At 37.6% G+C, this 14,742-nt stretch overlaps 1 protein-coding gene across 1 annotated transcript in view; it reads right to left on the reverse strand.

Annotated features, from left to right (window-relative positions):
* Positions 1-14,742, reverse strand: part of ANGPT1 (angiopoietin 1) — a gene marked incomplete at its 3' end in the record, with an annotated part of 125,940 nt that overhangs the window by 38,377 nt on the left and 72,821 nt on the right. The window contains exons 4-5 of the mRNA XM_083361242.1: positions 11,150-11,382; positions 597-724 (exon numbers count right to left, since the gene is read on the reverse strand). Coding sequence (XP_083217368.1) covers positions 597-724; positions 11,150-11,382 — 361 coding nt within the window. The remainder of the gene's footprint in view (positions 1-596; positions 725-11,149; positions 11,383-14,742) is intronic.

Genomic DNA, 14,742 nt, shown 5'->3' on the forward strand with positions numbered 1-14,742 from the left:
GATAGATGGAATACAAGGCCAAATTTACCCCAAAAAACTTGAGACAGGGTGAAAAGCTAAATTTTCTTAACCTAGCTGCTCTGTATTTGTGTGACTGTAACTCTGCATCTCATATGACATTTTGGGAGTTTAAGGGGAAAACATTGGGTGCCTTTAGGATCTTTTGGAGTTTGTAGCTTAACTCTTAAGTCTTGACTCTTAAACTCACCAAATGCAAATCTTAAAAAAACAAAAAAACAAAAGCAGTCTTCCACTCTTGGGAGCCACTAAAGGGCTGATGATGATCTGCATTTTTCTATACTGTATTAATCATACATGTGACTTTTGAATCGTCTTCAAGTCTTTTTTCCACAAGAGATCCAAGATCCATGTAATTCCAATCTACCTGTTCTTCCCCTTCAATTTTTCCAGGTCTCCCAAGACATGATTTTGAAAAAAAGGAACTACAGAGAAAGTCATTCCTGCATATTTTCTGTAGCAGCAAGAATGAAAAGCAGAGTGGCATTTACCAAAGGCCAATTCTAGTTGCCTGAATTTTGCCCAACATCTATTTGAATGGATTAAATATTTAAAAAGAAACACATACTTTTCTTTACCTTTTTAGGTTCCGATATATTAGTAACATAAATTGTGTAGACACCGCTTTTATTAAAACCAGCTTGGTATGCATCTGCGCAGTCTCTGAATGGCTTCTCTTCTTCCCTTTTTGCATTCTTTAGCAAAACTGCAAAGCAGAAAATAAATATGATATTGACATCTGCAGTAATAACCCACAGCAAATCTTCAATCAATCGTGGCATTCCTTCCAGCAACAAGGTTAGCCAGTGAACTTTTCTGGCAGTCTTCTAGACATCAACAGCAACTTTATAGAGAAATCAATAGCATAGTCTGAACAGAAACTTCTCAGTTCCATTTCTACAATGACAGGCATGGAAGCAGGAGCAGCTCAGAAAAGTGACTTGCCTGTTAATGGTCTTAAAGCTATAGTTAAACTTAAACTAGACTTGGAGTGTGCAAGTTGAGAATTGTTTGAGGCGTTCAAGTAAAATACCAGAGTTAATGAGCTGCATACTAAACACAATTTATCTGATGATTTAACATGTATTTCATACATTCTAAAGGTAAAGGTAAAGGTTCCCCCGCACATGCGTGCTAGTCGTTTCCGACTGTAGGGGCCGATGCTCATCTCCATTTCAAAGCCGAAGAGCCAGCGCTTGTCCAAGGATGTCTCCGTGGTCATGTGGCCGGCATGACTAGACGCCAAAGGCGCACGGAACACTGTTACCTTCCCACCGTAGTGGTCCCTATTTTTCTACTTGCATTTTTACGTGCTTTCGAACTGCTAGGTTGGCAGAAGCTGGGACGATTAACAGGCGCTCACTCTGCTACGTGGCACTCGGGATTCGACCCGCCAAACTGCCGACCTTCTGATCAACAAGCTCAGCGTCCTAACCCACTGAGCCACCGCGTCTACTTCTACTTTCTGTTAAATTACACATTACAGTGGCAGAGGTTGGAGTCAACCTTTGGAGAAATCCTGGGGCTACTTCCAAACCTGTGGGAGGTCACCTGTGGATCCCATCATCTCGGGCTGAAGATACTGGATTAGTCATCAAATGGGGGACATGGACAGAAAAGCTACACCTTGAAAATTAATCTGTTAATTCAGCAGAATTTACTTCTAAGTAAACACATACACTAATGATGAAATTGATATAATTCATAACTCCTGTGTTTATCAATTATATCCTTCTTCTAACTGATTATGAATCAAATTTTCTACTGCAAACGATTTTTATAGTTTATGCATATAAAAAAAATTATATGCAACCTCAGCTAGTACTTGCAAAACCTGCACTTAAGGTTATATTAGAATCTAAATTAACCTGAAACTCTCAGTGACTGCAATGCAGTTTAGAACTAGATCCAGAAACTTAAATATATTATTAATGATAACTTTATTGTCATTTTGAATGTACACCAATCGGCATACATCAAAATGAAATTTCGTTGCATACAGCTCTCAAAGGGTCACCACCTCCGATATATACTCCTTGTTCGTGGCCCGCTCAAATTTCAAAACAAAGGGATGATAATTACATTGCTTATATATGTTCTTTCAGCTTTATATCAGGGAGAAATTTGAGAACTGACATTTTTTCATAGTGCTTTCTCTGACTGCCTAATACAGGGGTCTTCAAATGTGGACCTTTTATGACTTGTGGACTTCAACTCCAAGAATTCCTCAGCCAGGCATGCTGGCTGAGGAATTCTAGGAGCTGAAGTCCACAAGTCATAAAAGAGCCAAGTTTGAAGACCCCTGGCCTAGTATATCTTGATGGAAGATATCTTTTTGCAGATAAAAAAACCTATTTTTTATCCTTCACAATATAGAATCAAGGATTGCCAACGGGCAATTCACAGGGGGAGGGCGTTCTCTGTGGGCGTGCCTGCCCTATGGAATCAACTGCCAACGGAACTCCGGACTGCCCCCGACCTTCGTTCATTTCGCCGGGACCTAAAAACCTGGCTCTTTGAGCTATCTGGTCTGGACTGAGGGGTTTAATGTTTTTAAATTGTGATTTAATTTTTGTGGCTAGACTTAATTTAATTTATTTTAATTTATTTTAATTTTATATTGGATTGTTTTTAAATTTTGCCTTGTAAACCGCCCTGAGTCCTTTGGGAATAGGGCGGTATATAAACTGAATAAATAAATAAATAAATAAATAAATATTAAAAAGTTTGTGGAAATTTCCAGGCCCTTTTCTTAATTTTGATATTTCATTTTGATATTACCCATGGTACAGGTCTAATACATTCCCAGCAGTTAAAACCCATCACCCAAAATTCACTGTGTTCTCTCATGCTGCCAGGTAATGTGAAATGTACATGTGTGACTCCAGCCTGGGGAAAGAATATGCCAGTCCTTACAACAATTGCCTTCTTTTGAATGACTTTTGGCCAATTTCTTTACCCACACAAAATAACCAAACTTAATTTTTTTTTACAGTTAATATTTCTCCAGGATGGATGAAAAAGTGTTTACTTGCTCAAATCTTGCCTCTTAAGATTTTTTTTTAAAGAACAGCCCTGTGAAGAAGGGTTACATTAAGTTAGGGATGAGGAGGATTGATGAAGGTCTCACTGTTCCTTTTGTATTTATATCAAATGAGTTTCTCAGCATGGTGTGGTGGAACAAAAAGCTTTCTTACAGGTGCCTTTTTCTCCCCCAAACCTGGCGTGAAACAGAGCTGCAAGCGATTGATGTTCTTTAAGGATGCTTTTTCTTTCTCTCCACTTCACACTCTGTGTGTATGACTATGTGAACAAAGAATGATGTTTGCTTTTCTGGCAAAATGCCAACCTGTAATTACTTCAGGATGGAGCCACTTTTTTATTTTTTCAACCAAGTCAAAGGGCTTCCTATGCCAAGAGTCTCTTTCCTCCTGCTGCACCTGGACTGAACTACAATGCAGCTTGCCAAATGCTCCACAGCTGTGCCCTAACCAGCCACCCATCAGCAGGCATTTCCCAAGGAAAAGTCTGCTGGTCAACAGGCAGCTTTAGCTTAGACTCCATGCTGAAAATCCTTTCATAGAAAACAGCACTGTAGTCATTAATTGGAAATTTCGGAAGGAAAAAACATATCTCATTGAGAAAGCGTGTGCTTTGTAGTCTTATGGTCCAAGGTTCAATCCTAGGGCTCTCTAGGTAAAGATTTCTGAAGTCCAAAAAAATGCTTCCCTGTACAACCAGTAGGCACCTACTGGGCCAGATGGACTACTGGTTGGATAGATGAAATGGCTGTACAGTTCTTACTGACTTCTTTAAGTTTTGCATAAATCTCAAAAGATGCACCTCCCCAGCCTCCACTGTACACAAAATTTGTATTCTGGATTGAGTTTATTTTCACAAAATGCTTTTCACATAGCTGGGAAGTTCTGGCTTTTCAAGAGTGACATAAAATCTTCAAACAAAATTACAGGTCACTGTTTCAGTTTTTTTCACTACAGATGATTCTGGTTCCAAAAGCATTCCTATGACACAGTAGTTTTCTTAGACTATAATCAAATGGAAAATTCCAACTACACATTCAAAGTGGTGTAATAATCAGCATCATGCTTTGCCCAGAATTGTTTCAAAGCCATTTAATTTCATAGTCATTTGGAGTGTTTGAGGCAGGGTATCAGAAGGGCTATAAAAACAAAGAAGGGCATAAGTATACCACCTCTCTCCAGTGTGTCTCTGATGCATTTTTATTAGAACTCCTGAATTCTTAGTTGGAAAAATTGGCTGCTAATTTTGGAATCAGCAATCTAAACATATTTGGAAAACCACCAAGTGAGCAAAACTATCATGTAGAGAAGAGGTGTCAAACTCGCAATGTCATGTGATGTGTTGCGATGTATCATGACTTTTTTTTCCATTGCCAGTAATGGGGTGGGCACGGTTTCACTGTGACACATCCAGCCCATGGGCCAGCAGTTTGACACCCCTGATGTAGAGATAGTTAAATGCTGAATGGAACTTAATTAATCTGAAGAAGATAAATTTGGAAATTGAATAATTATAAATTGGTCTCTTAGTGTGTTTGAATAGTCTCAGTAGCCATTCTACTAATTACCTTGCAGATGATTCCCATTTTCTATTGAATATAGGTTAGTGATGTAGCTGATCAAGTCTAATTATTATAATTATTTCTTAGAATCATTTCATAAATTAAATTCTAAGAAACATCTTGGAATGAAATTGTCTAATGTCAGGTGGGAACCATCAGGATCACGCATTAAGTTCCAATTAAGCTCATTTATTGCTTATTGCTATACACAAGAATCTAGTCAACTAACAGCCAACACTAAATTGGCACTAGATAAGAATTAATGGAATTCAGTTGCAATGGATTTGGAATCTAAGCTGTATGTAACGATGTGGTATAGCATATCATATAAATTATTTAACTATCGCTAAAATTGTGACATAATAGTAAAGTTGGAAGGGATCTTGGAGGTCATCTAGTCTGGCCCCCTGCTCAGGCAGGAAATCCTATAACATTTCAGACAAATGGCTGTCCAGTCTCTTCTTAAAAACTTCCAGTGTTGGAGCATTCATCGCTTCTGGAGGCAGGTTGTTGCCCTCATTAATTGTTCTAACTGTCAGGAAGTTTCTCCTTAGTTTTAGGTTGCTTCTCTCCTTGATTAGTTTCCATCCATTGCTTCTTGTCCTGCTTTCAGACACTTTGGAAAATAGCTTGACTCCCTCTTCTTTGTGGCAGCCCCTGAGATATTGGAACACTGCTATCATGTCCCCCCTCATCCTTCTCTTCATTAAACTAGACATACCCAATTCCAGCAACCGTTCCTTGTATATTTTAGCCTCCTATCCCCTAATCTTCTTTGTTGCTCTTCTCTGTACTCTTTCTAGAGTCTTAACATCTTTTTTACATCGTGGTGACCAAAACTGGATGCAGTATTCCAAGTGTGGCCTTACCAAGGCATTGTAAAATGGTATTAATACTTCATGTGATCTTGATTCTATCTCTCTTTTAATGCAGCCTAGCACTGTGTTGGCTTTTTTGGCAGCTGTAGCACACTGCTGGCTCATATTTAAGTAATTGTCCACTAGGACTCTGAGATCCCTCTCACAGTTACTATTATTGAGCAAGGTACCCCTTATACTATACCTGTACATTTGGTTTTTCTTGCCTAAATGCGGAACCTTACTTTTTTCACCATTGAATTTCATTTTGTTAGATAGCGCCCAGTGTTCAAGTCTGTCCAGATCCTCCTGTATCTTAAGCCTCTCCTCTGGAGTATTGGCTATTCCTGCCAGCTTGGTGTCGTCTGCAAATTTGATGAGTTCCCCATCTATCCCCTTGTCCAAATTGTTGATGAAGATGTTGAAAAGCACTAGGCCCAGAACAGAGCCTTGGGGCACCCCACAACACACTTCCCTCCATGAAGATGTGGTTCTATTGAGGACCACATGCTGAGTACGGCTGGTCAGCCAGCTACAAATCCATCTGGTGGTGATGCTATCTAACCCACATTTTTCTATCTTATCAAGTAGTAGGTTGTGATCTACTTTATCAAATGCCTTACTGAAGTCCAAGTAAATTATATCCACAACATTCCTCTGATCCACTAATTTTGTCACTTGGTCAAAGAATGCAATAAGATTTGTCTGGAATGATCTGTTTTTGACAAACTCATGTTGGCTTTAGTAATGATTTTGTTTGCCTCTAGGTGCTCACTGATTCATTGTTTGATTATGTTTTCCAGAATCTTCCCAGGTATTGAGGTCAGACTGATAGGTCTGTAATTTCCTGGATCCATTTTCCCCCTTTTTTGAAGATGGGAACTATATCAGCTCTTTTCCAGTCCTCTGGTAGTTCCCCAGTGCTCCAGGATCTTTGAAAAATATAGTTCAGTGGTTCTGAGAGCACATCTGCCAGTTCCTTGTGAACCTTGGGGTATAATCCATCTGGTACTGGTGATTTGAACTCATCTAGGCTGGACAGGTGCTCACTTACCATTTTCTTGCCTATCTTAACTTGTGCATTGATGTTATATTAGCAGTCATTGCAATAGAATACAGCAAAGATTATTGTGTAGACTAAGTTAAAAAATTAGTAACGTTTATCCAACTTAAAACATGTTTAGTTTAGTTTGGTTTTATTGGATTTCTATACCGCCCTTCTCCCTAGGGACTCAGGGCGGTTCACAGGGCATATATAAATAGGTATACAAAAATTAAAAGAGAATTAAACCATGCCCAATTAAAATACAGCAATAAAAAATAATAAAACCAGTTAGAAAACCCATATTCCCCTTCAGGCCAGACCAGCTAACTCGAACAAGTGGGTCTTCAACCCGCGACGGAAGGATCGGAGGTCCGATGCCATCTGGAGTTCAATATGTATTCTACTTATGAAAATTGGGGAAAATATATACATTATTTAATACCGCTTACTCAAGAAGAGAAAACAGAAAACTAAGCTGAAATAAGTTGAAGTAAGAATAGTGGGTTGAAAAATATTTGATGTTAAGAAAATATAAGATCTTACTACAAACCGTATGATAACCTTTCTGCACCGTAAAACATTATACATACGGTATATATCTTGTCTAGGATTACTCTGTAATACACATATTTCTACCCAATGAATGTCAATTAGATAATTTAAATTCAGTGAAGCTATTTATAAAGATCTTTTCTCAAGTCAGTGCTATTTAGTAAGAACTGAATTATATTCAAGTTATAAAATTATATTTGTGTTATATCTGTTTCACATTGTTATAACTATTTTTAAAGAGAAAGTATGCTGTAGCCATTCCCCATCTATTATTCAGTCATAACATAATATAGCTATTTCTAAATCCCTGAGCAGGCCCAAACATAAACAAAACTTTATTCATCTCTTTTTTTCAATTGTGCAATCTTTCCCTTACTAAAATGTTGGATAATTTCCTACTGTGCATTGGCTAAATGCTGTCAACAGGAGCACCCTTGTTCAAAATTATATGAGGATTTCAATTCTCCATAACCATATTGCATTACTGCTGAATGCTTTTGACCACCTGATGATATCATATTTATTATTGACTGATATATGATTCCAGATTGTCTGAAACCCCAAAGCAAAGTCAACAAAAAAGCCTGAGTATTGGTGTAGAATAACAGTATGGAATGAACAGTTTTGGTCTGCAAAGAATAAGGGATATAGATCTAATCATATGATATTTATTCCCAATAGTATTTCAAAACTTGTCATCCACCAGTGGAAGCTAATAAGCATGACTTGGATATGAACTAGATTAACATAACAATGACTTTTGGAAAATCTGAGTCTGTGTCTTCATTTATGGACTTCATGAACACCAAAAGGACATATGAGTAGACTTAGAGCAACCTCAACAGTTATAAAAAAACCCATAGGCAATTAATTAGCAGAAAATGAAAGTAATAGTAGTCTTTGCTAAAAAAAATTTAAAAAACATAAGAAGACTATTTCAGGAAATGAAATAGAACAACTTAAAGAGTTTGAAATATTTACTGATTGTCCTACCTGCTATTGATTTTTGGAGGTCATATAGATTGCATGAAACAATTAGCCCTAAAGAGTTCAGGAACAACCTAGCGTTTCTTTCAGGCCCAAGGCAAGGAACATATTCCTGCTGCATTTCAGTTATTTGAGGCCAAATTTATAATCCAGATGTTTTATAGAACACATTTAGGCCAATTCCCTGATTATGAAACTCCAGAAATGGTCCAAACCAGGTTTATACGATCACTTTTCCATGGATAAAAATGTATATCAAATGCATTCCTTGGGTAGGAAAAATCACTGAAAGTAGAGGCAAAGGCATGGCTGTACATATTTAATTTTTTGGCTCAAATGCCATTTTCCCTCAGCAGGATTGATCCTTCTAATGTTGACAGATCAGTTTCAAAGCTCTTGGTACCTATTAGTCCTCAAAAAAATATGCCTTTTCGGCCTCTCTCTTGACCTGCTATTGTCTTTAGAATATAAAATGACCTGTCAAATTGTGAAAACCAGATTATTGGATGCTAAACAATGGAATGAATTTAGCTTAAATCATATCAAGGAACATTTAAAATGCCCTAGATGGAAATCATGTAGATTTTTAACCACACTTATATCCCATACACAGCAGCAATCCCTTTTTCAGAGTCAGACATGATATATTACCTACAGCAGTTCTCAGTGGTGGATTAGCTAAAATTCCTTTTTCCAGAAGAACCTATCACCACAATTCAAACTTGATAAAAACCACCCAACTTGTCTTGTGCACTGTGCATATTATCAAAGTATCCCTCAATCTCTCATCTCTCCCTTGTAATACAAGACAGGAAAATCAGATAAGTTTTATCTTGCTTTCCTCTTATTAGCCTAAGCCTAACATCACATTTAATGGAACTAAATTTGGTGTCACAGCTATTAAAAGTATCTAAAGAAATTACTACAGAATTAGATTTGCTGTAACAAATAATAAATATTATGCCCCTGGTGAGTTTTGCTTTCTAGTATGTTATTAGAATTTTACACAAAGTTTAAAAAGTTTACTATGCTACATTATCATAATGCAATTTTGTTGTCCTATTCTTTTATTGTTCTGATCATTGATCAAATAAATATGTGATGTGATGTGAAAAAATACTACTGTTGACTCACCTCAAATATTTTGGGAAGGAAATTAGGATAAGAGGGATATTTTCTCAGCTTCAGAATGATATACAGTATTCCTCCTTCACCCATTATAGCAGACATGTCAAACACAAGGCCCAGGGGCCAGATCCGGCCCATGAAGTGGTTTCATGCGGCCCGCAAAGCCATCCTGAAAACAGTGAGGGGATGGCCCCCACTGCCTCAGCCCTGGCCCAGAGACCTTCCTCCTGCCAGAGACCCTCAGATCTGTCCCACTCCTGCCCAGGCCCCCATAGGCACCGTAAATATGAATGATGTAGAGCTGGCCATGCCCACCCCATAGGCCATATGCACTTTAGCCACGCCCACCCAGTAGGCCACGCCCACCCAGGTCACACCCATCCAGCCCCCTGAGGGCAACCACAATGCTGATGCAGCCCTCAATGAAATTGAGTTTGACACCCCTGCATTATAGTAATATAGAATAATCAAGTTTATAGAAGATGTTATTTTAAAATTCTAATTAGATCATATTTTTAAATTCAATGTAACCACAGTTTAAAAACACAATACAAAACAAAATGTGGTATTTAGGTCTGGGAGATACCAACAGAGACAATCCAATTGACTCTGGAAGGGTGTAGCACTTTAATAAAAGGGATCTGCATTTTTATCAGGCTAGGGAATGGAGGCACTTTAAATAGCACCTTTTGGTATGGGCCAGGCTAGCTACAGTTGGTGCCATTTTTCTTTCAAACAACATCAGGACCTCCACTGATTGCCCACACTGGTCTGAGTAGACTGGATCGATTTGTCAAATGACTACCAGAATAAGAATACAGATGAGCAAAAGTTTAAGGACCACATGATCTGTACAATCTGCAATATGGCAAGAGTCAAACTTCAATGTTTAACCCAAGTCTGGCAAAGAAAAATCATCTGAAAATTATCAGAATTCACAGATAAAATTTCTCAAGAACCAGCAAGCCTCACCCAATATGCTAGAAAATTGTCTGGGTTCCTAGGAGGGAAGCAGTGCATTCCAGAGCAGCAAGAGACAACACAGTCTAGATAATTTATGTGAGAACAAGAGGGAGAAGGTTACTCCTCTCTAATAGTTCTCATTGTTTATGTTTTTAATGCAAACTAGTCTGCTTTAATTTGGCAAGATTTCTGTCTATAAATGAGGAACAATAAATCTGCTTAATAAGATCTCAATATTTTCCATGGTTTTAGCACCTGATACCCAATGTTCTCTTTTCATACTACCAGACCAGTCCAGACCATTAGCAATGGCTTGTTCTCCTTCCACTCCAAAATGCATCACTTTAATGTAGTCAAATCAAAGGATTTTATACTCTCAAGGAAAACAGATAAAATGTTTTAGCTCTTAGACTGGAAGGGGAACTTATATACCTGCTCCCAATGTTGCTGTTCTACAATCATCAATATCAACCCACACAGCCCATTGGCATTAGTTATGGAAATACAGGCACATTTTTTTGTCCCTTCCTTCTTCTTCCATTAACTTCCTTCTTCTTCCATTAAGAGCCTTGGTGGAGCAGTGGGCTAATGCCTCCTTAAGTAACACCAGCTGCCTGCAATTAGTGCAGGTTTGCATCCCACCAGGCTCAAGGTTGACTCAGCCTTCCATCCTTCCCAGGTAGGTAAAATGAGGACCCAGATTGTTGGGGGCAATAAGCTGACTTTGTACTAATGCCGCTTGGAGGGGTGTGAAAGCCCTAATAAGCAGGTATATACATAGAATGAAGGCTATTGCTAAGCACATTGATTTGTGCTTCTTAGATTGTAAGCCGCCCTGAGTTTTCAGAGAAGGGCGGGATATAAATGGGATTAAAATAAATAAATAAATAAAACTAGTTTGGGAAATTGTATACTGGAATGAATAAAGTAATTCATTGCACTAAATATATTCAATCAATTTATTCCTGTTTATTTTTCAAACTGATACCATCTTACCTCCATCTTTAGAACAAATGCTGACCAGGCTGTGGACTGTGTCCATGAGTTCAAGTTGTTGCTTCTGCATAATGCTGTTATTGGTTGTTGCTTTACTTAGTTGCCTCTCAAGTTCTTGGATAATGTAGCTTTGACGAGATACCAAAACTTGCAAGTTCTCTTTTTCCTCTTTTAGTGTATCTAGTTCCTCTTTATGCCTTTCTTCCATTTCAAGAATCTTGTGTTCCAATAGACTGGGGAAACAAACACATTTCAATGTCACATGTTTGTTTTAGCATGAATGAATAGGTAGCAGAGATTGGAGATTATGCATATGGATTATGCATGTGGAATGGATCAAGACCTCTTTGTGTCTAATTTAGCTTTCCTGAACCTTATGCCACCCAGACATATTCCCAATCTAGGAGAGTGGTTAAGTACAGCTGACCTATCACCTGTCTTCAAAATCTGGCTTTGCAAAGGTAAAGGTTCCCCTGCACATGTGTGCTAGTCGTTTCCGACTCTAGGGGCTGGTGCTCATCTCCGTTTCAAAGCCAAAGAGCCAGTGCTTGTCCGAGGACATCTCTGTGGTCATGTGGCCGGCATGACTAGACGTCAAAGGCGCACGGAACGCTGTTACCTTCCCACCGTAGTGGTCCCTATTTTTCTACTTGCATTTTTACATGCTTTCGAACTGCTAGGTTGGCAGAAGCTGGGACAAGTAACAGGCGGCACTCGGGATTTGACCCGCCAAACTGCCGACCTTCTGATCGACAAGCTCAGCGTCCTAACCCACTGAGCCACCACGTCCCTTTGCAAAAGACCTATTCTATTCCTACACACAACACACAAACACACATATGCAGATACAGAGAAAGAGAAGGAAACAGCCTGCAGAAGATTATTTAATTATGTGTATGTAGATCATGATTCACTCACAAATATTGTATTCAGGACAGCTCAACAATAAAACAAACCTCAACAAAATAAAAGAACAACAGCATGCTATATAACTAAAAGAGATAAAGTTCCCCCAAGTCACTGGGAATTATAAGGCATATAAATTTAATGAGTCATAATAATTAAAACTCAGCAACAGCAGAGAAACAACTTTAAGCTATTCACAAATGAAAATAACTGGCATTAAAAATATTTTCCCCTAATGCTTAAGAAAATATAAATTTGGCAGGTGCTGCTATTAGAGTTATACTAACAGATGTAAGTCCAGGATACTTCAGTCCTTAACATTTCCAAATACAGCAATACAGATCCCTACTTGTTTTCATTCTTGTCCTTCCTTGGTTTTTCTTTGGTTCTAAATCTCTATCCTACCACCTTCAGTGGACAATTCCTGGTTTATCGTTTTTTGAAAGAGAAAGGAAAAAAAATCCCTATATATTTTCCTTACCCTATTCGTGATTTTATTCCACTTCATAATATCTCAGATTAGTAATTGTTTTTAAGCAAAAGTGTCACAAAACAAACTTATTAAACTTTTGTACAAGCCTCATAAAAAATAGAGGGAATTTCAAATGAAAAAGATTTGAAACTAGAGTGTCTGAAGGGTAAGGCTGCTCAAAAAATATCAAGCATCACACATAAAAAGGAAGGGGCTAGTCTCTTTCCCACCTCCTCCCCACTGGTACTCCTAGCATCCAAAAACCCAGTGAAGAACATACTCCAGACCTATTCCTGGATATTCTCCACTGTCTGCTCCATTTTGCTGTTCTGCTTTGGCCATAACCTGACACTTAGCAGTGCAATATGGATTACTTCCCATCTGAAAACTAATATCCAGGCAAAGAATAAAGATGACTAGAATGGCAATAGCCATATGGAAAATAAAAAGCAAAAATAAAACAAAATGCACACATTTTATTAAGATGACAGTTTTAAAATGAAACTGCAAAAGTGGAAGCTATGCAAAATATGGTCATATAAGATTTCATTTCTCTTCATATACGAGAAATATAGCCAAGTCCCTTGGAGAATATTTCCTCTTTATCTACACACACAAATGTATTAAGGGTTGAAGGTATTTTAACTTAAGAAAAACTGATTTTACTAAAACGATTTAGTTTCTTTATATAATGTCAGAAGAATGAAAGCATCCTCAATGTTCTCCAAATGCAAGGTTATATGAGGTACATAATGTCTTTAGAGACTATGGAAATGAAAAATGATTTGAAAGAGGTAATCAAAGTAAAATATACAAAGGTTTTTCCAAAGAGAAAATTAGAAGTGACACCAACTTCATATTTCACCCAGCCAGCATTCTTTCCATGAAGCTAGCTTATGTATTTTCAAAAGAGGAACTTCCTTTAAAAATCAAAATCAAAATAGTCCTTCATATAATTCAATTTAACATTTTATTGTATTTTGTTTTAGCCCTTTTGCCTTCTTTCCTTATGATATAGAATGCTGAAAGATTTAATCTGATTCATAATTTTTAAAGAGTGTCAGCTCTTTGTTAGAAGTAATTTCACATTTTTGGAGAAATATTACCATATAAATCTAATAAATAATAACAGTGGAAAAAATGTGCACAAAATAAATATTGTATTATTATACATATATGATGAAACACAATATTTTCCTTTTCTTGTCATCCACTTCCTTCTTCACTGTTATCCATTAATGGGACACTTGCTTGTGTAATTAAATTTAACTTGCAAATTTTTGAGCCTTTATTTAAGATTTCTTAAATCCAAAGAAAGTAAAACTCACCAGATGTCAAATTAAGCTTGCTGTTTGAATGTCTCTAATATCCACTAAATGATTAAATTGAACATTCAAAAATAATTATTAGAAAATGAGTTTGCCTGGCTTTATCTCCACCACTGCTGAGAGCAAAGATGTCATCAACTCAACTCTTGCAAGGCACTTTGATCTCCTTGTGAGGAACCACATTTAGAGAATTTGTGGATGATCTTTCAATCTCTCTTTCTCCTGAGAAATTCAGAAAACTAGTTTCCTCACTAATCTTTATTGGAAACATCTTCATTGAGCCGTGACTCGTACTTGAAACTCTTTACAGGATTTTGTTTGTTTACTGAACATTGCTATTTACTTTATCATCTACTTTATTCTTTAAGTTTGCCTGGCAGTTTGCAAGGGAGAGGGGAAGGAGCAGGGCTTGTAAACATCTATTTGAACAATGTCTATTTTTGCTACTAGTGTCAGGTGAGGTAGGGGACCTGTGACATTGCTGGGAGAAAAGACTTTAGTTAGTGTAGAAGAATAGCTGAGATAGGCAAATTATGAGCTGGAACTTCATTTCTAAATACATAGATGCCTACGATTTTTCTTCTTCTCAAAAAAGACATTTTTCTGTATAAATTCATGTTTCTTTTCTGCCCCACTTGTCTATGCACTGAATAAAAGCTTAAAAGATCAGGTCTTCTTTCTTCCTGTGGTTAGAGCCATTATTGAGCCAAGTATAGAAAAAGGAATTGCAGCTGGGAGACTAGGAAGGAAAGTTCATAAACTCCTTGGGTAAACTGGGAATTCTTCTCCAGGGCAGATTTGACAAAAGTTGGAGACAAATATAGCTCTATGAATAGTACTTGTAAGATCAGTGCTATGGGATTCATCTTGCATTTGGGCTTAAGTCC

This window comes from Vipera ursinii, assembly GCF_947247035.1.
Source record: "Vipera ursinii genome assembly, chromosome: 3".
NCBI classification, from domain to species: Eukaryota; Metazoa; Chordata; class Lepidosauria; order Squamata; family Viperidae; genus Vipera; species Vipera ursinii.